This window comes from Macaca thibetana, chromosome 19 (genome assembly GCF_024542745.1).
Source record: "Macaca thibetana thibetana isolate TM-01 chromosome 19, ASM2454274v1, whole genome shotgun sequence".
NCBI classification, from domain to species: domain Eukaryota; kingdom Metazoa; phylum Chordata; class Mammalia; order Primates; family Cercopithecidae; genus Macaca; species Macaca thibetana.
This window is the reverse complement of record NC_065596.1, coordinates 2,955,862-2,973,144: the sequence shown is the minus strand read 5'-3', so window position 1 is coordinate 2,973,144 and position 17,283 is coordinate 2,955,862. Positions and strand designations below refer to the sequence as shown.

Below are 17,283 nucleotides of genomic sequence, written 5' to 3'. Positions count from 1 at the left end.
AGTGAAGGAGTTACTTTTATTTTATTACCTATTCTATTTGATTCTTGCATCTTGTCCCTCATTTTCTCTCTTTCTGTCTTCCTTTGTTTCTTTCTGATTTTTGCATTGATATACTTTCACTTTCTTATTTTTCTTTTGTATATGATACCGTTGGGATTACATAAAACCTCTAAATTTTTTTTTGTGTATGATACCGTTGGGATTACATAAAACCTCTAAAACTAAAACAGTATATTTTAATCAGGTGAAAAATTAGCTTCAGTTGCATAAAAAATTCTTCCTTATTATGTCTGACCTTAAATTTGTCACTGATGTTGCTAAGTTTATGTGTTTATGTTGTATATACATTTACAGATGTTTATAATAATTCCTATGCTTTTATCTCTCAAATGTTAGAGAATAATTAAAAATGTTTTCTGCACCATTAGAATAATGCTAGAAATTCAGTTTTTTGTATGTGCATATCTTTCCTAGAAAATAATGTATTTTTATATGATTAGGTGTTGTTTTCTTACATTGTTATTTTCACCGGTAAGAACTGCTTTCAGCATCTTTCGTATGGAAGACATATGCAGTGCCAAGATACTTCTTTTTTTTTTTTTTTTTTTTTTTTTTTTTTTTTGAGACGGAGTCTCGCTCTGTCACCCAGGCTGGAGTGCAGTGGCCGGATCTCAGCTCACTGCAAGCTCCGCCTCCCGGGTTCACGCCATTCTCCTGCCTCAGCCTCCTGAGTATGGGACTACAGGCGCCTGCCACCTCGCCCGGCTAAGTTTTTGTATTTTTAGTAGAGACGGGGTTTCACCGTGTCAGCCAGGATGGTCTCGATCTCCTGACCTCGTGATCTCTCGGCCTCCCAAGTGCTGGGATTACAGGCTTAGCCACCGCGCCCGGCCAAGATACTTCTTAAGAATTTAGTTATTTTGAAAGTTTTTGTTGTTGTTGTTTGTTTTTTCCTATTAGGCAGTACCGATTTGCTGATGGCATTATTCTCACTTGATAGGTATTTTTTTTCTTTTTCTTTTTTGGACTTTGACTATATCACACAGTTCTCTTCTGGCCTGCAAATCTTTTGTTGACAATTCACTGGTTATTTTTGTTCTTATCCTCATTTTTCTGATTTTCTATACTCTTCTGTGTTCCTATTTCACTCATTGAATGTTATTCAGTTTTTAAAATTAGTGTATACATTTTTAATGGTTTCTTTCTGAAAATTTTATAATATTTTTGATGAGATTATATTACCTATTTTGTATAGATTGTAATCTCTGAGATTTGGACATTTAAAAAGGCTACCTGTCACATAATTTATAATGTAGCTTTGTCCTGGCATAGTCAGAAAACAGTCATCTTGGCTAGAGATTATGTGGGTCTCTCAAACATCTCCTTGAGATTTGTCTTGTCTGAAATTTTGTGTTTGGTTTTAGTTAAAAGAGATTATTTTTGTTTCTTCTGAAAAGTAATCACTTGGTACACTGTTCTCTCTCTGCAGCACTGCAGTGCTCTGCTGCAGTGTATTTACCTTTGGTCTCAGCAGACTCAAACTGTCATTTCAAAGTATACCACTGTATCTATCCGCCCTTTTTGTCATGAGAGACAGAAACCAGTGTGTGGAAAGGGTTGTAGAAGACAAAAATTAAATCATATGTGCCAATATTTTACTTTCCTTAAAAAAAAAAAAAAAAGAACATACAGAAGTTGACAATTTACTTCTGAAGGGACTAGGTAATATTGAGGAGTAGAAAGAGTTGTATTGGGTAAATTTAACAAACTTTTCTTTTTTTCTATGTGGCTCTTTGCATTGGTCTTAATTCAGGCACTGCATGCACTTAACTCATGTATAAATTATCCACATGTGTATTTTGGTCTGTGTGTTTTTATTACATTTCTATGTCTATGAAGACTTAGGGCCTGTGTCATATTGCAATGTCATCTTGCTTATGTAGTTTGAATAATTTTGTAGGTTAAATTTGGAAACTATATTTACCTGAGTCTAATAAGTGGACTAATTTGTTATTTTTATTTCTTTTCAGTTATATGTTCTCATTTTGCTCAAGACCTTTGGCCAGAGCAGGGCATAGAAGATTCTTTCCAAAAAGTTACATTGAGAAGATATGAAAAATGTGGACCTGAGAATTTACAGTTAAAAATTGGTTGTACCAATGTGGATGAGTGTAAGGTGCACAAAGAAGGTTATAATCAGCTTAACCATAGTTTGACAACTACACAGAGCAAAGTATTTCAATGTGGCAAATATGCAAATGTCTTTCATAAATGTTCAAATTCAAGCAGACGTAAGGTAAGGCATACTGGAAAGAAACTTTTGAAATGTAAAGAATATGTCAGATCATTTTGCATGCGTTCACACCTATCTCACCATAAAAGAATTTACAGTAGAGAGAATTCCTACAAATGTGAAGAAGATGGCAAAGCCTTTAACCGGTCCTCAACCCTTACTTATCATAAGAGAATTCATACTGGAAAGAAACTCTACAAATGTAAAGAATGTGGCAAAGCCTTTAGTAATTTCTCAGTCCTTACTAAACATAAGGTAATTCATACTGGAGAGAAACCCTACAAATGTGAAGAACATGGCAAAGCCTTCAGCTGGTCCTCAAGCCTTACTAAACACAAGAGAATTCATGCTGGAGAGAAACCCTACAAATGTGAAGAATGTGGCAAAGCCTTTAAGTGGTACTCAAACCTTAGTTATCATAAGAAAATTCATACTGGAGAGAAACCCTACAAATGTGAAGAATGTGGCAAAGGCTTTAGTACGTTCTCAGTCCTTACTAAACATAAGGTAATTCATACTGGAGAGAAACGCTACAAATGTGAAGAATGTGGCAAAGCCTATAAGTGGCGCTCAACCCTTAGTTATCATAAGAAAATTCATACTGGACAGAAACCCTACAAATGTGAAGAATGTGGCAAAGGCTTTAGTACGTTCTCAGTCCTTACTAAACATAAGGTAATTCATACTGGAGAGAAACTCTACAAATGTGAAGAATGTGGCAAAGCCTTTAAGTGGTCCTCAATCCTTACCAAACATAAGAAAATTCATACTGGAGAGAAACCCTACAAATGTGAAGAATGTGGCAAAACCTTTAGTAAGGTCTCAGTCCTTACTAAGCATAAGGTAATTCATACTGGAGAGAAACCCTACAAATGTGAAGAATGTGGCAAAGCCTTCGGCTGGTCCTCAAGCCTTGCTAACCACCAGAGAATTCATGCTGGACAGAAACCCTACAAATGTAAAGAATGTGGCAAAGCCTTTAGTAAGTTCTCAGTACTTACTAAACATAAGGTAATTCATACTGGAGATAAACCCTACAAATGTGAAGAATGTGGCAAAGCCTTTGGCTGGTCCTCTAGCCTTACTAAACACCAAAGAATTCATGCTGGAGAGAAACCCTACAAATGTGAAGAATGTGGCAAAACCTTTAAGTGGTTCTCAAACCTTAGTTATCATAAGAAAATTCATACTGGAGAGAAACCCTATAAATGTGAAGAATGTGGCAAAGGCTTTAGTACGTTCTCAGTCCTTACTAAACATAAGGTAATTCATACTGGAGAGAAACTCTACAAATGTGAAGAATGTGGCAAAGCCTATAAGTGGCGCTCAACCCTTAGTTATCATAAGAAAATTCATACTAGAGAGAAACCCTATAAATGTGAAGAATGTGGCAAAGGCTTTAGTACGTTCTCAGTCCTTACTAAACATAAGGTAATTCATACTGGAGAGAAACCCTACAAATGTGAAGAATGTGGCAAAGCCTTCAGCTGGCTCTCAGTCTTTAGTAAACATAAAGAAACTCATGCTGGAGAGAAATTCTACAAATGTGAAGAATGTGGCAAAACTTTTAAACAGTCCTCAACCCTTATGACGCATGAGAAAATTCATACTGAAGAGAAACCCTACAAATGTGAAGAATGTGGCAAAAGCTTTAGTAGGTTCTCAATCCTTACTAAACATAAGGTAATTCATACTGGAGAGAAACTCTACAAATGTGAAGAATGTGGCAAAGCCTATAAGTGGTCCTCAACCCTTAGTTATCATAAAAAAATTCATACTGGAGAGAAACCCCACAAGTGTGAAGAATGTGGCAAAGGCTTTAGTACTTTCTCAATCCTTACTAAACATAAGAGAATTCATACTGGAGAGAAACCCTACAAATGTAAAGAATGTGGCAAAGGCTTTAGTAGGTTCTCAATCCTTACTAAACATAAGGTAATTCATACTGGAGAGAAACCCTACAAATGTGAAGAATGTGGCAAAGCCTTCAGCCGGTTCTCAGTCTTTAGTAAACATAAGAAAATTCATGCTGGAGGGAAATTTTACAAACGTGAAGAATGTGACAAGGCTTTTAAACAGTCCTCAACCCTTACTACATATAAGAAAATTCATACTGGAGAGAAACACTAGAAATGTGAAGACTGTGGCAAAGGCTTCAACCAGTCCTCAAGCCTTATGGAGCATAAGATAATTCATACTAGAGAGAAACCCTACAAATGTGAAGAATGTGATAAAGACTTCAACTGGTCCTCACACCTTACTGCTCATAAAAGAATTCATACTGGAGGAAAAACCCTACAAATGTGAAAAATGTGGCAAACGTTTTAATTAGTTCTCAACTCTTACTGAACATAAGGGAATTTATACAGGAGGGAAACCCTACAAATGTGAAGAATGTGGCAAGCCTTTAAACAGCTGTCACACTTGATTGTAGATAACTCATACTGGAGAAAACTACTAGAATAAACCATGTGGCAAAACATTTAACCAATGCTCATGACTTATTGCAAAGGAAAGCATTTATACTAGCCTGGGCAACAGAGAGAGACTCTGTCTGGAAAAAAAAAATTGTGAATGCCACTAATATCTTTCCACATCTTACTAAACATCAGAGCGTTCATACTAAATAAAAGCATTAAGAGTGCAATTACTCTCATTAGATCTTTCAGAAAATAAAAGCCCTTAAAGTACAGAAGAATATTAATTTTGAGGAAACACATTACAAATATAAAGAGGGTTGTAGTATATTTACTTGTATCACAGATTTTATTGTACACATTTTGTACTACAGGAATACCTGAGGTAGTTTTTCCAACTTTGCTCAACATCAGGGAATTTATATTGAAGAATAACCCTCCAAGTTTAATAAGTTTGGAAAAACATTTTTTCAAAAACTACTGATTATAAAACACAAAAGAGTTCATATTAAAATGTATTTTTGCAGATATATAAAAGTAAAAAATATTTAATCCAAAAGTAAGTTTATGTCAATATGAGAGAATTCACAGTAGAAATATCTGTCTCAAATTTCAGACATTACACTAAATCAGACTGCTGAATATAGGATAAATCCAAAACTAAAGTTGGTAAAAAGAAAAATTATTTGTTTATAACTTTAAAAGAAGTAGATTTTGAGAAGTTATAATTAAATTTCAAGTATACTTATATCTTAAAAATACAGATTTTTTTTGGCCAGACACAGTGGCTTATACCCATAAGGTCAACACTTTGTGATGCCAAGGTGGGCAGATCACCTGAGGTCAGGAGTTCAAGACCAGCCTGGCCAACATGGTGGAATCCCATATCTACTAAAAAGAAATACACATGCGCCAAGCATGGTGGTGTACACCTGTAGTCCCAGCTATGTGGGAGGCTGAGGCATGAGAATCACTTGAACCTGGGAGCCAGAAGTTTCAGTAAGCTGAGATTTTTGCCAGTGCACTGCAGCCCAGGTGACAGTGAGACTCTGTTCCCTCACACCCAATAAAAAGACAGCTTATTTGGAAACTGAATAATGATGGAATTCAACTCTTAAATTGCTTCATGCTATTTCTTCATTTCTGTTGCATTCACATGTAAAAGAATGTGATCAATTCTTTTTGCATCAAAGATTTGGGAGACTTTTTTAATAGGTGGTCATTATTTATGACCCTTCTTATGGACGACTAAGGAAATTAAAATGTAAGATGCATGATGAAAATCTAAGTAGAAAGGCTATTTGTGGTTAACTTATGGAATTGAGTGATGTATGAAGTAGGTATTCTGAGTAATTTTTTTTTTTTTTTTTTTTTTTTTTTTTTTTGGGAGGGAATCTCATTCTGTTGCCTAGGCTGGAGTGTAGTGGAGTGATCTCGGCTCACTATAAGCTCCTCCTCACAGGTTCAAGCTATTCTGCCTCAGCCTCCCAAGAGGCTGAGATTACAGGTGCCTATGACCACATCCAGCTAATTTTTGTATTTTAGTAAAATGAGGTTTCACCACGTTGGCCAGGCTGTTATTGAACTTTTGATATCAAGTGATCTGTCCACCTCGGCCTCCCAAAGTGCTGTGATTATAGGCATGAGCCACTGCGCCTGGCCCTTAGTAATATTGTAATGCAGTATTATGAGATAAAATTATTCTTTTTTTTTTTTTTTTTTTTTTTTTGAGACGGAGTCTCGCTTTGTGGCCCAGGCTGGAGTGCAGTGGCCGGATCTCAGCTCACTGCAAGCTCCGCCTCCTGGGTTTATGCCATTCTCCTTCCTCAGCCTCCCGAGTAGCTGGGACTACAGTTGCCCGCCACCTCGCCTGGCTAGTTTTTTGTTGCCCGCCACCTCGCCAGGCTAGTTTTTTGTATTTTTCAGTAGAGACGGGGTTTCACCATGTTAGCCAGGATGGTCTCGATCTCCTGACCTCGTGATCCACCCGTCTCGGCCTCCCAAATTGCTGGGATTACAGGCTTGAGCCACTGCGCCCGGCCAATTATTCTTAATTATAGTTAAAATTAACTAAATTACTGTCATTTTACTAATTGTACTTTTATGTGATGAAACTACGTTTTTTAAAGTTTTAGGTTATGTGTTACTTTAATTTTTTAATTCAACATTTATAACATGTTAAATACTGTTATACATTGAAAAAGTGTTATTATGCCACTAATTTTAACCTATTTCACCTTACTTAAGGGTATATTTAGAAGATAGTAACAATTCACTATTTGCTAACATAATAGACTAACATCTCTAGTATTCTTTTTCAGTGGCTTTAAACTGAAAATAAGTTAAATAGTATGGTTCCTGCAGGTTAAATTTTTTTGACATTTAAATTTATTTTTCTTAGTTTTTGTGTGTACATGATATGTGTATACATTTATGCCATATATGGCATATTTTGATATATTCATAAAATATATAATAATCACATGGTAAATAAGGTACCTATAACCTGGCTTTTATGTTTTGCATTACAAACAATTTAATTCTACAGTCTTAGTTATTCTAAATTGTACAATTAAATTGTTATTGACTACATTGTTATTTTTATGGTGATAAAAATTGTAAATAAGTGTAAATAAAATCAATATATTTCTGAGTCCTGAATAATTTTCAAAAATTTATTGTATATTTTTTGAACATGTGGCCTCTGCCTGTGAGCACATAATAGAGTTTTAGTTTTGACCTGCATAGAGTTAAATATACACGTCTCTTAGTCTAAAGATATAACTTAGGTTTAATGAGTAAGTGTGTTTGTTTCACTATAAATTTGTAAGTTTTTTCAGAAGAAAAGAGTAATATTGAAGCAAAATAAATCATTTTAGTAAGATGTCTAATTTACTAGGAAACAAAAATCCTCAAAAATGCTAAAAGCGGATGTATACTCTTTGCTTTGTATTCAATTTATACAACTATCTTATAGCTTATCATTTAGAATCTTTCCATGCAAACTTTCTGTTTTTGCTTGCATGATACTGGTGCTCGACCCATAATCTTTTTGTTTCTTTTTTTTTTTTTAGACGGAGTCTCGCTCTGTCGCCCAGGCTGGAGTGCAGTGGCCGGATCTCAGCTCACTGCAAGCTCCGCCTCCCGGGTTCACGCCATTCTCCTGCCTCAGCCTCCCGAGTAGCTGGGAGTACAGGCGCCCGCCACCTCGCCCGGCTAGTTTTTTTTTGTATTTTGTAGTAGAGACGGGGTTTCACCGTGTTAGCCAGGATGGTCTCGAACTCCTGACCTCGTGATCCGCCCGTCTCGGCCTCCCAAAGTGCTGGGATTACAGGCTTGAGCCACCGCGCCCGGCCTCTTTTTTTGTTTTATAGTTTATGAAGTGTTTATTATCTGAGCTGATGTGTAGTTAAAATAATATTTTTTATAAAATTTCATCATGCACACAAAATTATTTTTAGACATAATTCCACAATTTGTGTATGAAGTTATGTTTATTTTGTTAAAACATTTCACTAGGTTCTTTTAATGGGGAAAATCCTGTATAAGCTTACTTTTCTTTAGTTACTGTTCCCTTAACTTTTTATAAGTGACATTGAGTCAATTTGTTTCAGTAAGTACTAGGGAAGCTTCATAAATCATGCAGATGCTTTTACATATAAATGTAGCAAACAAACATGACAGTGCTCAGTGTGTAACAGATGCTCCATAATTAGTCATAAATAATCCTGCTAAAGTTAGTTTGTAACTTCGAGTCAGAGATGGAAAATACCAATTGAAAAATTGTTAATGGAGTATTTTAATTTATTCTTTCAAAGACCGTCCTGCAAACTGTATCACAACGAATAGTGTACAAGGCAAAGAAATAACATTGATTCTTCTGCGTTATGATTACAGTCATAACACAAAAAAAATAACACAAATCAAATAACATTGATTTTTTTTCTAATTTCTCTGTTTGGATTGTTTAATTCTGAAGAAAAAGTGGGTAATTTTGTCTTCTTGCTCTTAGAGTAAAAGCTTACTGCGTTATGATTTCACAGTCATAACACAAAAGATAACACAAGATCAAAACCAGAAAACAACAGAAGTCTTTTTTTTGATTTTTCTGCCTTGTTATGACTACAGGCCATTTTCTCATTGTATAACACGTTGAGTAATAATAAACCTACTAACCATAAAAAGCCCTGGATCGTATGAAATGGCAGCACCACATATACATGTGTATTTCCAAATGGGATTTCACCCTAACTTTTATATGAAATCAGGAAATTTTAAAATCTAGTGAAGACACAAGATAGAACTACAAGTTTTTTTTTTTTTTTTTTTTGAGACGGAGTCTCCCTCTGTCACCCAGGCTGGAGTGCAGTGGCCGGATCTCGGCTCACTGCAAGCTCCGTCTCCCAGGTTCACGCCATTCTCCTGCCTCAGCCTCCCGACTAGCTGGGACTACAGGTGCCCGCCACCTCGCCCGGCTAGTTTTTTGTATTTTTTAGTAGAGACGGGGTTTCACTGTGTTAGCCAGGATGGTCTCGATCTCCTGACCTCGTGATCCGCCCGTCTCGGCCTCCCAAAGTGCTGGGATTACAGGCTTGAGCCACCGCGCCCGGCCCAGAATGTTAATTTTCTACAATCATATGAGCTTTATTCCATAAATAGAAAGATGTTTCATCATATGCAAATCAATAAGTGTGATTCACCATGTAAAGATAACTAAAAAAAATATTTAACAATAGGGACAGAAAAAGCATTCAAGAAAATCCAATATTGACTCAAAAATGTTGTCAGCACACTAGACATTGATGAAACATATCTCAATAAGAGTCATCTATGACAAATCCTTAGCCATCATCATACTAAAAGAGCAAGAACTGGAAGCATTCATAAGAATAAAAATATCATTTCTAAACTGTCCTATTGAAGTTATGGAGTCCTAGCCAGAGAAATAAAAGGAATCCAAACAGAAAACAAAGGAAGTCAAATTATCTTTACTGATGATAGAATTCTCTACCTAGAATACTTTAAAGATTTCACCAAAAGACTCCTAAGTGTGAAAAAAGACTTCAAAAAAATATGAGAATACAAAATCAACACAAATGCATAGGATTTCTGTACACCAATAATATTCAAACAGAACAAAAAACAGCTCTATTTACAGTAGCCACAAGCAAACAAAAAAACTCTGGAAATACATTAAATCAATGGAGTAAAATATCTCTACAAAGAACAACAAAACATTGCTGAAAGAAATGAGAGGCATTTCTTTTGCAAATAAATGCAAAAATATTGCATGTTCATGGGTTCAAAGAATATAATTAAAATGGTCATTCTGCCTAAAGCAACCTACAGATTAAGTGCTATTTTTATCAGACTATCCATGATGCTTTTTCATAGAATTAGAAAAAGAAAACTATTCTAAATTATATACAAAAGAATTAAGGAGATTGAATAGCCAAGACAGCATCAGACTAAAAGAATAAATCTGGGCCGAGCGTGGTGGCTCATGCCTGTCATCTCAGCCCTTTGGTAGACTGAGGTGGATGGATCACCTGAGGTCAGAAATTTGAGACCAGCCTGGCCAACATGGTGAAACCTGCGTCTCTACTAAATACAAAAAATTAGCCAGGTGTGGTGGTGCATGCCTGTAATCCCAGCTACTTGGGAGGCTGAAGCAAGAGAATCACTTGAACCTGGGTAGTGGAGGTTGCAGTGAGCCAAGATTGCATCAGAGTAACCAGTATGACATGGTTCTGGTACAAAAATATACATATAGACCAATGAAATGGAATAGAGAGTCCTGAATTAAGCTATACTTTACAACCAGGTTATTTTTACAAAACCAACAGAAATAAACAAAAGGGGAATAAACTCCCTATTCAGTAAATAATACTGGGAAAACTGGTTAGTCATATGTGGAGGAAAATTGTACTCCTACCTTTTTCTATATATAAAAATAAATAACATAGATTAAAGACTTGATCTGTGAGTCTCCAAGCTACAAAAATCTTAGAAGAATACTTAGAAAATATTGGCCTCTGGAAAGAATTTATGACTAACATCTAACATGAGTGGAACCAAAATAAAAATTAAAAATGGCATCTAATCCAAAGAGCTTTTGCACAGTAAAAGAAACTATCAACAAAGTAAACAGATGACCTACAGTATGAAATAAAATATTTGCAAACTGCAGACAATGAAGGATTAGTATACAGAATCTATAAAACATTTAATAAAAAGAGCAAACAAGATATGAATAGCCAGCTTCTCAAAATAAGACATATGAGCTGCCAATAAACATGTAAAAATTGCTCAACATTCCTAATTATTAGAAAGATGTAAATCAAAGTGACAGTGTGATACCATTTCACACCAGTAAGAATGACTGTTGTTAAAAGTAAGATAAATAAGATGTTGAAGTTGTGGAGAAGAGGAAATCTTTCTGCACTGTTGGTGGGAATGCAAATTAATTCAGGGCCTGTGCAGAGCAGTTTGGAGACTTCTCAAATAACTAAAAATAGAATTGCCATTTGACCAATCAAGCCCATTACTGGGTGTCTGCCCCAAAAAGAATACATAATTTTGCTAAAGAGACACCAGCACTCACAAGTTCATTGCAGCACTATACATAATAGCAAAAGCAGAATTAAAGCAGTTGCCCATGAATCTCTTATTGGATAAGAAAAGTGATGTGGTTATACAACCTCCAATACTATGCAGCAACATGAATGCAGCATGGACGCTAAAAATTGGGTGCACATGGAAACAAAGATGAAAACAATAAACACTGGGAATTCTATAAAGAAGGAGGAAGGATGGGAGATAAGCATTGAAAATCTGCTTAGGTATGATGTACACTACTTGGGCAATGGAATTATTAAGTGTCCAAACCCCAACATCATGTAGTATACCTGTTTTACAAATCTGCACATGTATCCCTTAAATATAAAATAAAAATAATAAAATGCTTTTTGGTATAATGACATGTTCTATTTTTCCAGCTCTGGGTTAATAGTTGAAAGGGGTGAAAGACAAATTTTCACCCCTTAAGACATAGTGGTGAATGTTTCTATACAAGGTCTCACATTTTATAAGCTAACCTCTGAAATTTCTTTGTCTATAGCCAAAAAGTGTTTTATTTTCAAGTGTGCAGGTAAAACAAATTACAGCTTTATTATTTATGTATTAACTGTACACTAGACTATAGACTTAATTTGTTACTCTACTGTTTTGGGAGAAAATGTGGTAAGTGGCTTAATCATATCTTTTTCAGAATGAACTATTTTTGAAAGGGTGAGACTAAAAATTATGCTAAATTACTGAATTAGAAATATAAAACATTTTTTCTTAAAAAAAAAAAAAGCACAAGGCCGGGCGCGGTGGCTCAAGCCTGTAATCCCAGCACTTTGGGAGGCCGAGGCGGGCGGATCACGAGGTCAGGAGATCGAGACCATCCTGGCTAACACGGTGAAACCCCGTCTCTACTAAAAATACAAAAAGAAATTAGCCGGGCGTGGTGGCGGGCGCCTGTAGTCCCAGCTACTCCGCAGGCTGAGGCAGGAGAATGGCGTGAACCCGGGAGGCGGAGCTTGCAGTGAGCCGAGATCGCGCCACTGCACTCCAGTCTGGGCGACAGAGCGAGACTCCGTCTCAAAAAAAAAAAAAAAAAAAAAGCACAAAAAGCTTATGGTCATATTCCAAAAATAATTCAACAGAAAGTGGGGGTTAGGCCGGGCGCGGTGGCTCAAGCCTGTAATCTCAGCACTTTGGGAGGCTGAGACGGGCGGATCACGAGGTCGGGAGATTGAGACCATCCTGGCTAACACGGTGAAACCCCGTCTCTACTAAAAAAAAAAAAAAAATACAAAAAACTAGCCGGGCGAGGTGGTGGGCGCCTGTAGTCCCAGCTACTCGGGAGGCTGAGGCAGGAGAATGGCCTAAACCCAGGAGGCAGAGCTTGCAGTGAGCTGAGATCCGGCCACTGCACTCCAGCCTGGGCGACAGAGCAAGACTCCGTCTCAAAAAAGAAAAAAAAAAAAAGAAGGGGTTATTTAAGACCACAGTGCTGCAAATGCTCATTTCATCACAATCATTCCTGTGAAAAATAGAAATAATGGGTCAGAAGGTATTTTTAGAGTACTTTTCTTATGCCATTGCAGTATGAAATTACTGTCTTTATTACTCTCCATACAAAAGTCTTTACTTGAACAAAAGATGCCATGAATTTCAAGGAAATCTGCTCACACATTTATTCTCCCTAGAAGGGCACTTATGTGTTTGCAATCAGAGTGTAGCCTTTCTTGCCTTCCTTGTGCTGCTGTGTTTGAAATAAAAAGGCAGCAAGTAAAGAAGAATCAACCATGACATTTCTAATTTCAATGGCCACAGCCTCTGTAATTTAGTGTTATATTACCTAGAAATAATGACAGTATTTCAAAACTGAGAAAAAGAAAGTGATACTTTATATTTTTAGTTCATTATTTAGTTTATAAAAATTTATAGTTTCTGATTTATTATATGCTAAAAAACCTGAACCTGCAGATATCTTAAATTTCCACCTAGATGATAGTATTAATATTTTAATAGCTTATAATCGAGAGTCAAAATTGCCCCATTTGATTTACTGGAAAGCAGTTATTTATCTTCTAAGTGTAAATAGGTTATCCATAATCTTAAACATACAGATCTTTTAAGATTAGCACTATGTCTAAATTTAAATAAAATTTATAAGCTTGTAAAAACATACATTTTCATACTCATTTTCTAATAAAAGTGAAAAAGCAAAAGAAATGTTAAAATGATTTTAAATGAAACTTTATATATCTTCATTAAATAATATTTAAAACCACATTGTGAGTGATAAGTAATTCCAATCATTTTTAGTCACTGAGAAAATTTAAATTATTCAATTGAAAGAAGTGTTCTTATATTAGCGTTTCTGAAACTCAGAAACTGTAGACTACTCAATGGATGATGATGTACATGCAGACCACAAATTTTCTATGTAATAATAGGCTAATCTTAGATTTTAATATAAAAATGTAATATATGTCTAAGTTAAAACTAGTGACTTTTAAGTCATGAGAGATATCATTGTTAGAATCCCTTTATCAAAGTATTTGGTTAAATGCAGAGTGTCTGTCAGTTTTATAATTAGAGAGAGGAAGGCATCATGTTTTTTATTTACTTGTTTAATGAATTTATGTTAATTTGACAAATTTCAATATAGTTTAAAAATAAAATTTTTATCTAACAAGTGAAGGAAATCACTTATTTAAAAATATAGAGAGAATTTTACTCTAAACAGTTGCTTCAGAGTCTGTCTTTTAAAGTACTATACTATTTTGAACATTAAAAATCAACAGTCTAGGCCGGGCGCGGTGGCTCAAGCCTGTAATCCCAGCACTTTGGGAGGCCGAGACGGGCGGATCACGAGGTCAGGAGTTCGAGACCATCCTGGCTAACACAGTGAAACCCCGTCTCTACTAAAAACTACGAAAAACTAGCCGGGCGAGGTGGCGGGCGCCTGTAGTCCCGGCTACTCGGGAGCCTGAGGCAGGAGAATGGCGTAAAAACCCGGGAGGCGGAGCTTGCAGTGAGCTGAGATCCGGCCACTGCACTCCAGCCTGGGCGACACAGCGAGACTCCGTATCAAAAAAAAAAAAAAAAAAAAAAAAAAATCAACAGTCTATTTCTGAGTGCTGGGTTCTGTCTGTTCATGATATTAAAAGTTTACTTACCTACATCTGTAAATGAGCAAGCCATTTGAAATTTTATATATATATAAAATTATATATATATATATATATAAAATGTATATGTTTCCTAAAATTTTAAGGTGAACAACCACATTTTTCTCTGGTGCAATAGCTTATTTCATTCTCTCTTATAAAAAAAAAAAAGTATTAGTAGTGTTTTTGATTGGCAAATCACAGTTGCATAAATTTATGGGATACAATGTGATGTTTTAGTATATGTATAAAATATGGAATAATTAAGTTTCATTTAATAACATATCTATGAACTCACTTGCCAATCATTTTTGTGGTGTTACATTTGAAATTTACTTAGTTATTTTGAAATATACAATACTTTATAGTTACTATAGTTACCCTGCTGTGCAATAGATCTCAAAACTTACTTAACCTATTTGAAATGTTTTACTTTTTGTCAGTTCCCTAACTTTTCATAAAATTTATATCCATTCTGAATGTGAATATATGAGAATTTGCCAAGAGTAGTATTACAAACATTCAACTACTATTATAGTCCAGACTGTGAATCTAGTCTCTCAATTTAGAGTGAATTAAGAGAAGATTTATTTTTTTCAGCCAAGCAAGTAAGTGTATAAAACTAATGGGTAACAAATATGGCATTAGTTGCCAAAAAATAGTATGACTAGCTTCAGTATGTCTAGCTAGTATGTCTAGCTATGCAAATGACAGTTCAACTAAATTAAGACCCTAATAGCTGCATGTGAAAAGCATTCATCTGCAATGTTTTGCATCTCCACTCAGCACCTTTTTTTCCCCATTTGTAAAGATATCAATTTCCCCTTAGTGACTCCGAGAAAATACTGAAAATTGAAAATTCTGTGTTCAGCGTAATTACTGGGAACACGGTTAAAACATTTCTTCAATGTTATGAAAAGTTTTTATAAATATCATTCCACTTCAAAAAGTATTTTAGTAAGGCCGGGCGCGGTGGCTCACGCCTGTAATCCCAGCACTTTGGGAGGCCGAGGCGGGCGGATCACAAGGTCAGGAGATCGAGACCACGGTGAAACCCCGTCTCTACTAAAAATACAAAAAATTAGCCGGGCGCGGTGGCGGACGCCTGTAGTCCCAGCTACTCAGGAGGCTGAGGCAGGAGAATGGCGTAAACCCGGGAGGCGGAGCTTGCAGTGAGCCGAGATCACACCACTGCACTCCAGCCTGGGCGACAGAGCAAGACTCTGTCTCAAAAAACAAAACAAAACAAAACAAAAAGTATTTTAGTATAAGATTGTTTATTTATGGTACTCAGTTTAGATTCATAACAATTTCAATATTCCAGGAAAGTCAGAGACACGTAAATGTAAACAAAATTCCATAAAACTTGAATGAGATAAATTCCTCTTGGTTAAGAATTTTATTTTATTGCCGGGCGCGGTGGCTCACGCTTTTAATCCCAGCACTTTGGGAGGCCGAGGCAGGTGGATCACCTGCGGTCGGGAGTTCAAGACCAGCCTGACCAACATGGAGAAACCCCGTCTCTACTAAAAATACAAAATTAGCTGGGGTGGTGGCACATGCCTGTAATCCCAGCTACTCGGGAGGCTGAGGCAGGAGAATCCCTTGAACCCGGGAGGCGGAGGTTGCGGTGAGCCGAGATCGCGCCATTGCACTCCAGCCTGGGCAAAAAGAGCGAAACTCTGTCTCAAAAAAAAAAAAAAAAAAAAAGTTAAAAAAATAAAGAATTTTATTTTATTAATAAATATAGAGAAAAATAGAAAACCAGTACTTCAGGCAAAATAACAGTTTTTGGCCAGGAGTATCACCAAAACAAGTGCTGTTGATTATCATTGTTAAAGTAAAAAGAGCATTGCCTGCTTTCCTGGAAGCAGCTGGCCTTTTAGAAAACTGCTATTCTCAGCTCTGCTCACATTGACGAATAGCAAGTGGAAGTGATGTGTGGATAAGAAGCAAATGTGTCTTCTCTGCATCTCTTTTTTAATCAATTGGCTGAAGAAAGAGAATGAAGGTAAAGGTGAAAGAAAATATAATCCCTGAAAGATCATGAAAAAGTCCTTTTAGTCAGGAAAAAAAAAAGGAAATGGTGATTTGAGCAGAATATATATTTAAAAATACTTCTTTTTTAAAAAGTCTCCTTTTTTTGAAATATAAAAAAAGCTGACCAAATAAAGTCTAAATGAGTTAAGTATAGCTCCTAGTATAACTCACAGTTAATAAAAGTTGACTATCTTCTCTGTAGACAACAGTTTTCATCAGTACTTTTCACCATACAGCTAGACCTCAGCTAGCACTTATTATGTGTCACAAAAATGAATCACTTTAGAAGCCATCTTAATAATGAGACAATTTGTTGCAGGAAGTCAGGGACCCCAAATGGAGGGACGGCCTGGAGCTGCAGCAGAGGAACATAAATTGTGAAGATTTCATTTTAATATGGACATTTATCACTTCCCTAAAAATACTCTTATAATTTCTTACACCTGTCTTTACTTCAATCTCTAAACATAAATTGTGAAGATTTCATGAACATTTGTCAATTCCCAAACAATACTCATAATTTCTTATGCCTGTGTTACTTTAATCTCTTAATCATGTTATCTTTGTAAGCTGAGGATGTACGTCACCTCAGGAGCACTATTGTACAAATTGATTGCAAAGCATGTGTGTTTGCACAATATGTAATCAGTGGACCTTGAAAAATAACAGAATAACAATGATTTTAGGGAACAAGGGAAGACAACCATAAGGTCTGACTGCCTGCCGGGTTGGACAGAATAGAGCCATATTTTTCTTCTTACAGAGAGCCTATAAATGGACTTGCAAGTAGGGAAGATATCACTGA

At 36.0% G+C, this 17,283-nt stretch overlaps 1 protein-coding gene across 1 annotated transcript in view; it reads left to right on the top strand.

Annotated features, from left to right (window-relative positions):
• Positions 1-7,922, top strand: part of LOC126942196 (zinc finger protein 208-like) — a 39,911-nt gene extending 31,989 nt beyond the window's left edge. Inside the window, exon 4 of the mRNA XM_050769515.1 lies at positions 2,031-7,922. Within this exon, the coding sequence (XP_050625472.1) occupies positions 2,031-4,423 (2,393 nt within the window). The 3' untranslated portion in view covers positions 4,424-7,922. The remainder of the gene's footprint in view (positions 1-2,030) is intronic.
• The last annotated feature ends 9,361 nt before the right edge of the window (positions 7,923-17,283 follow it).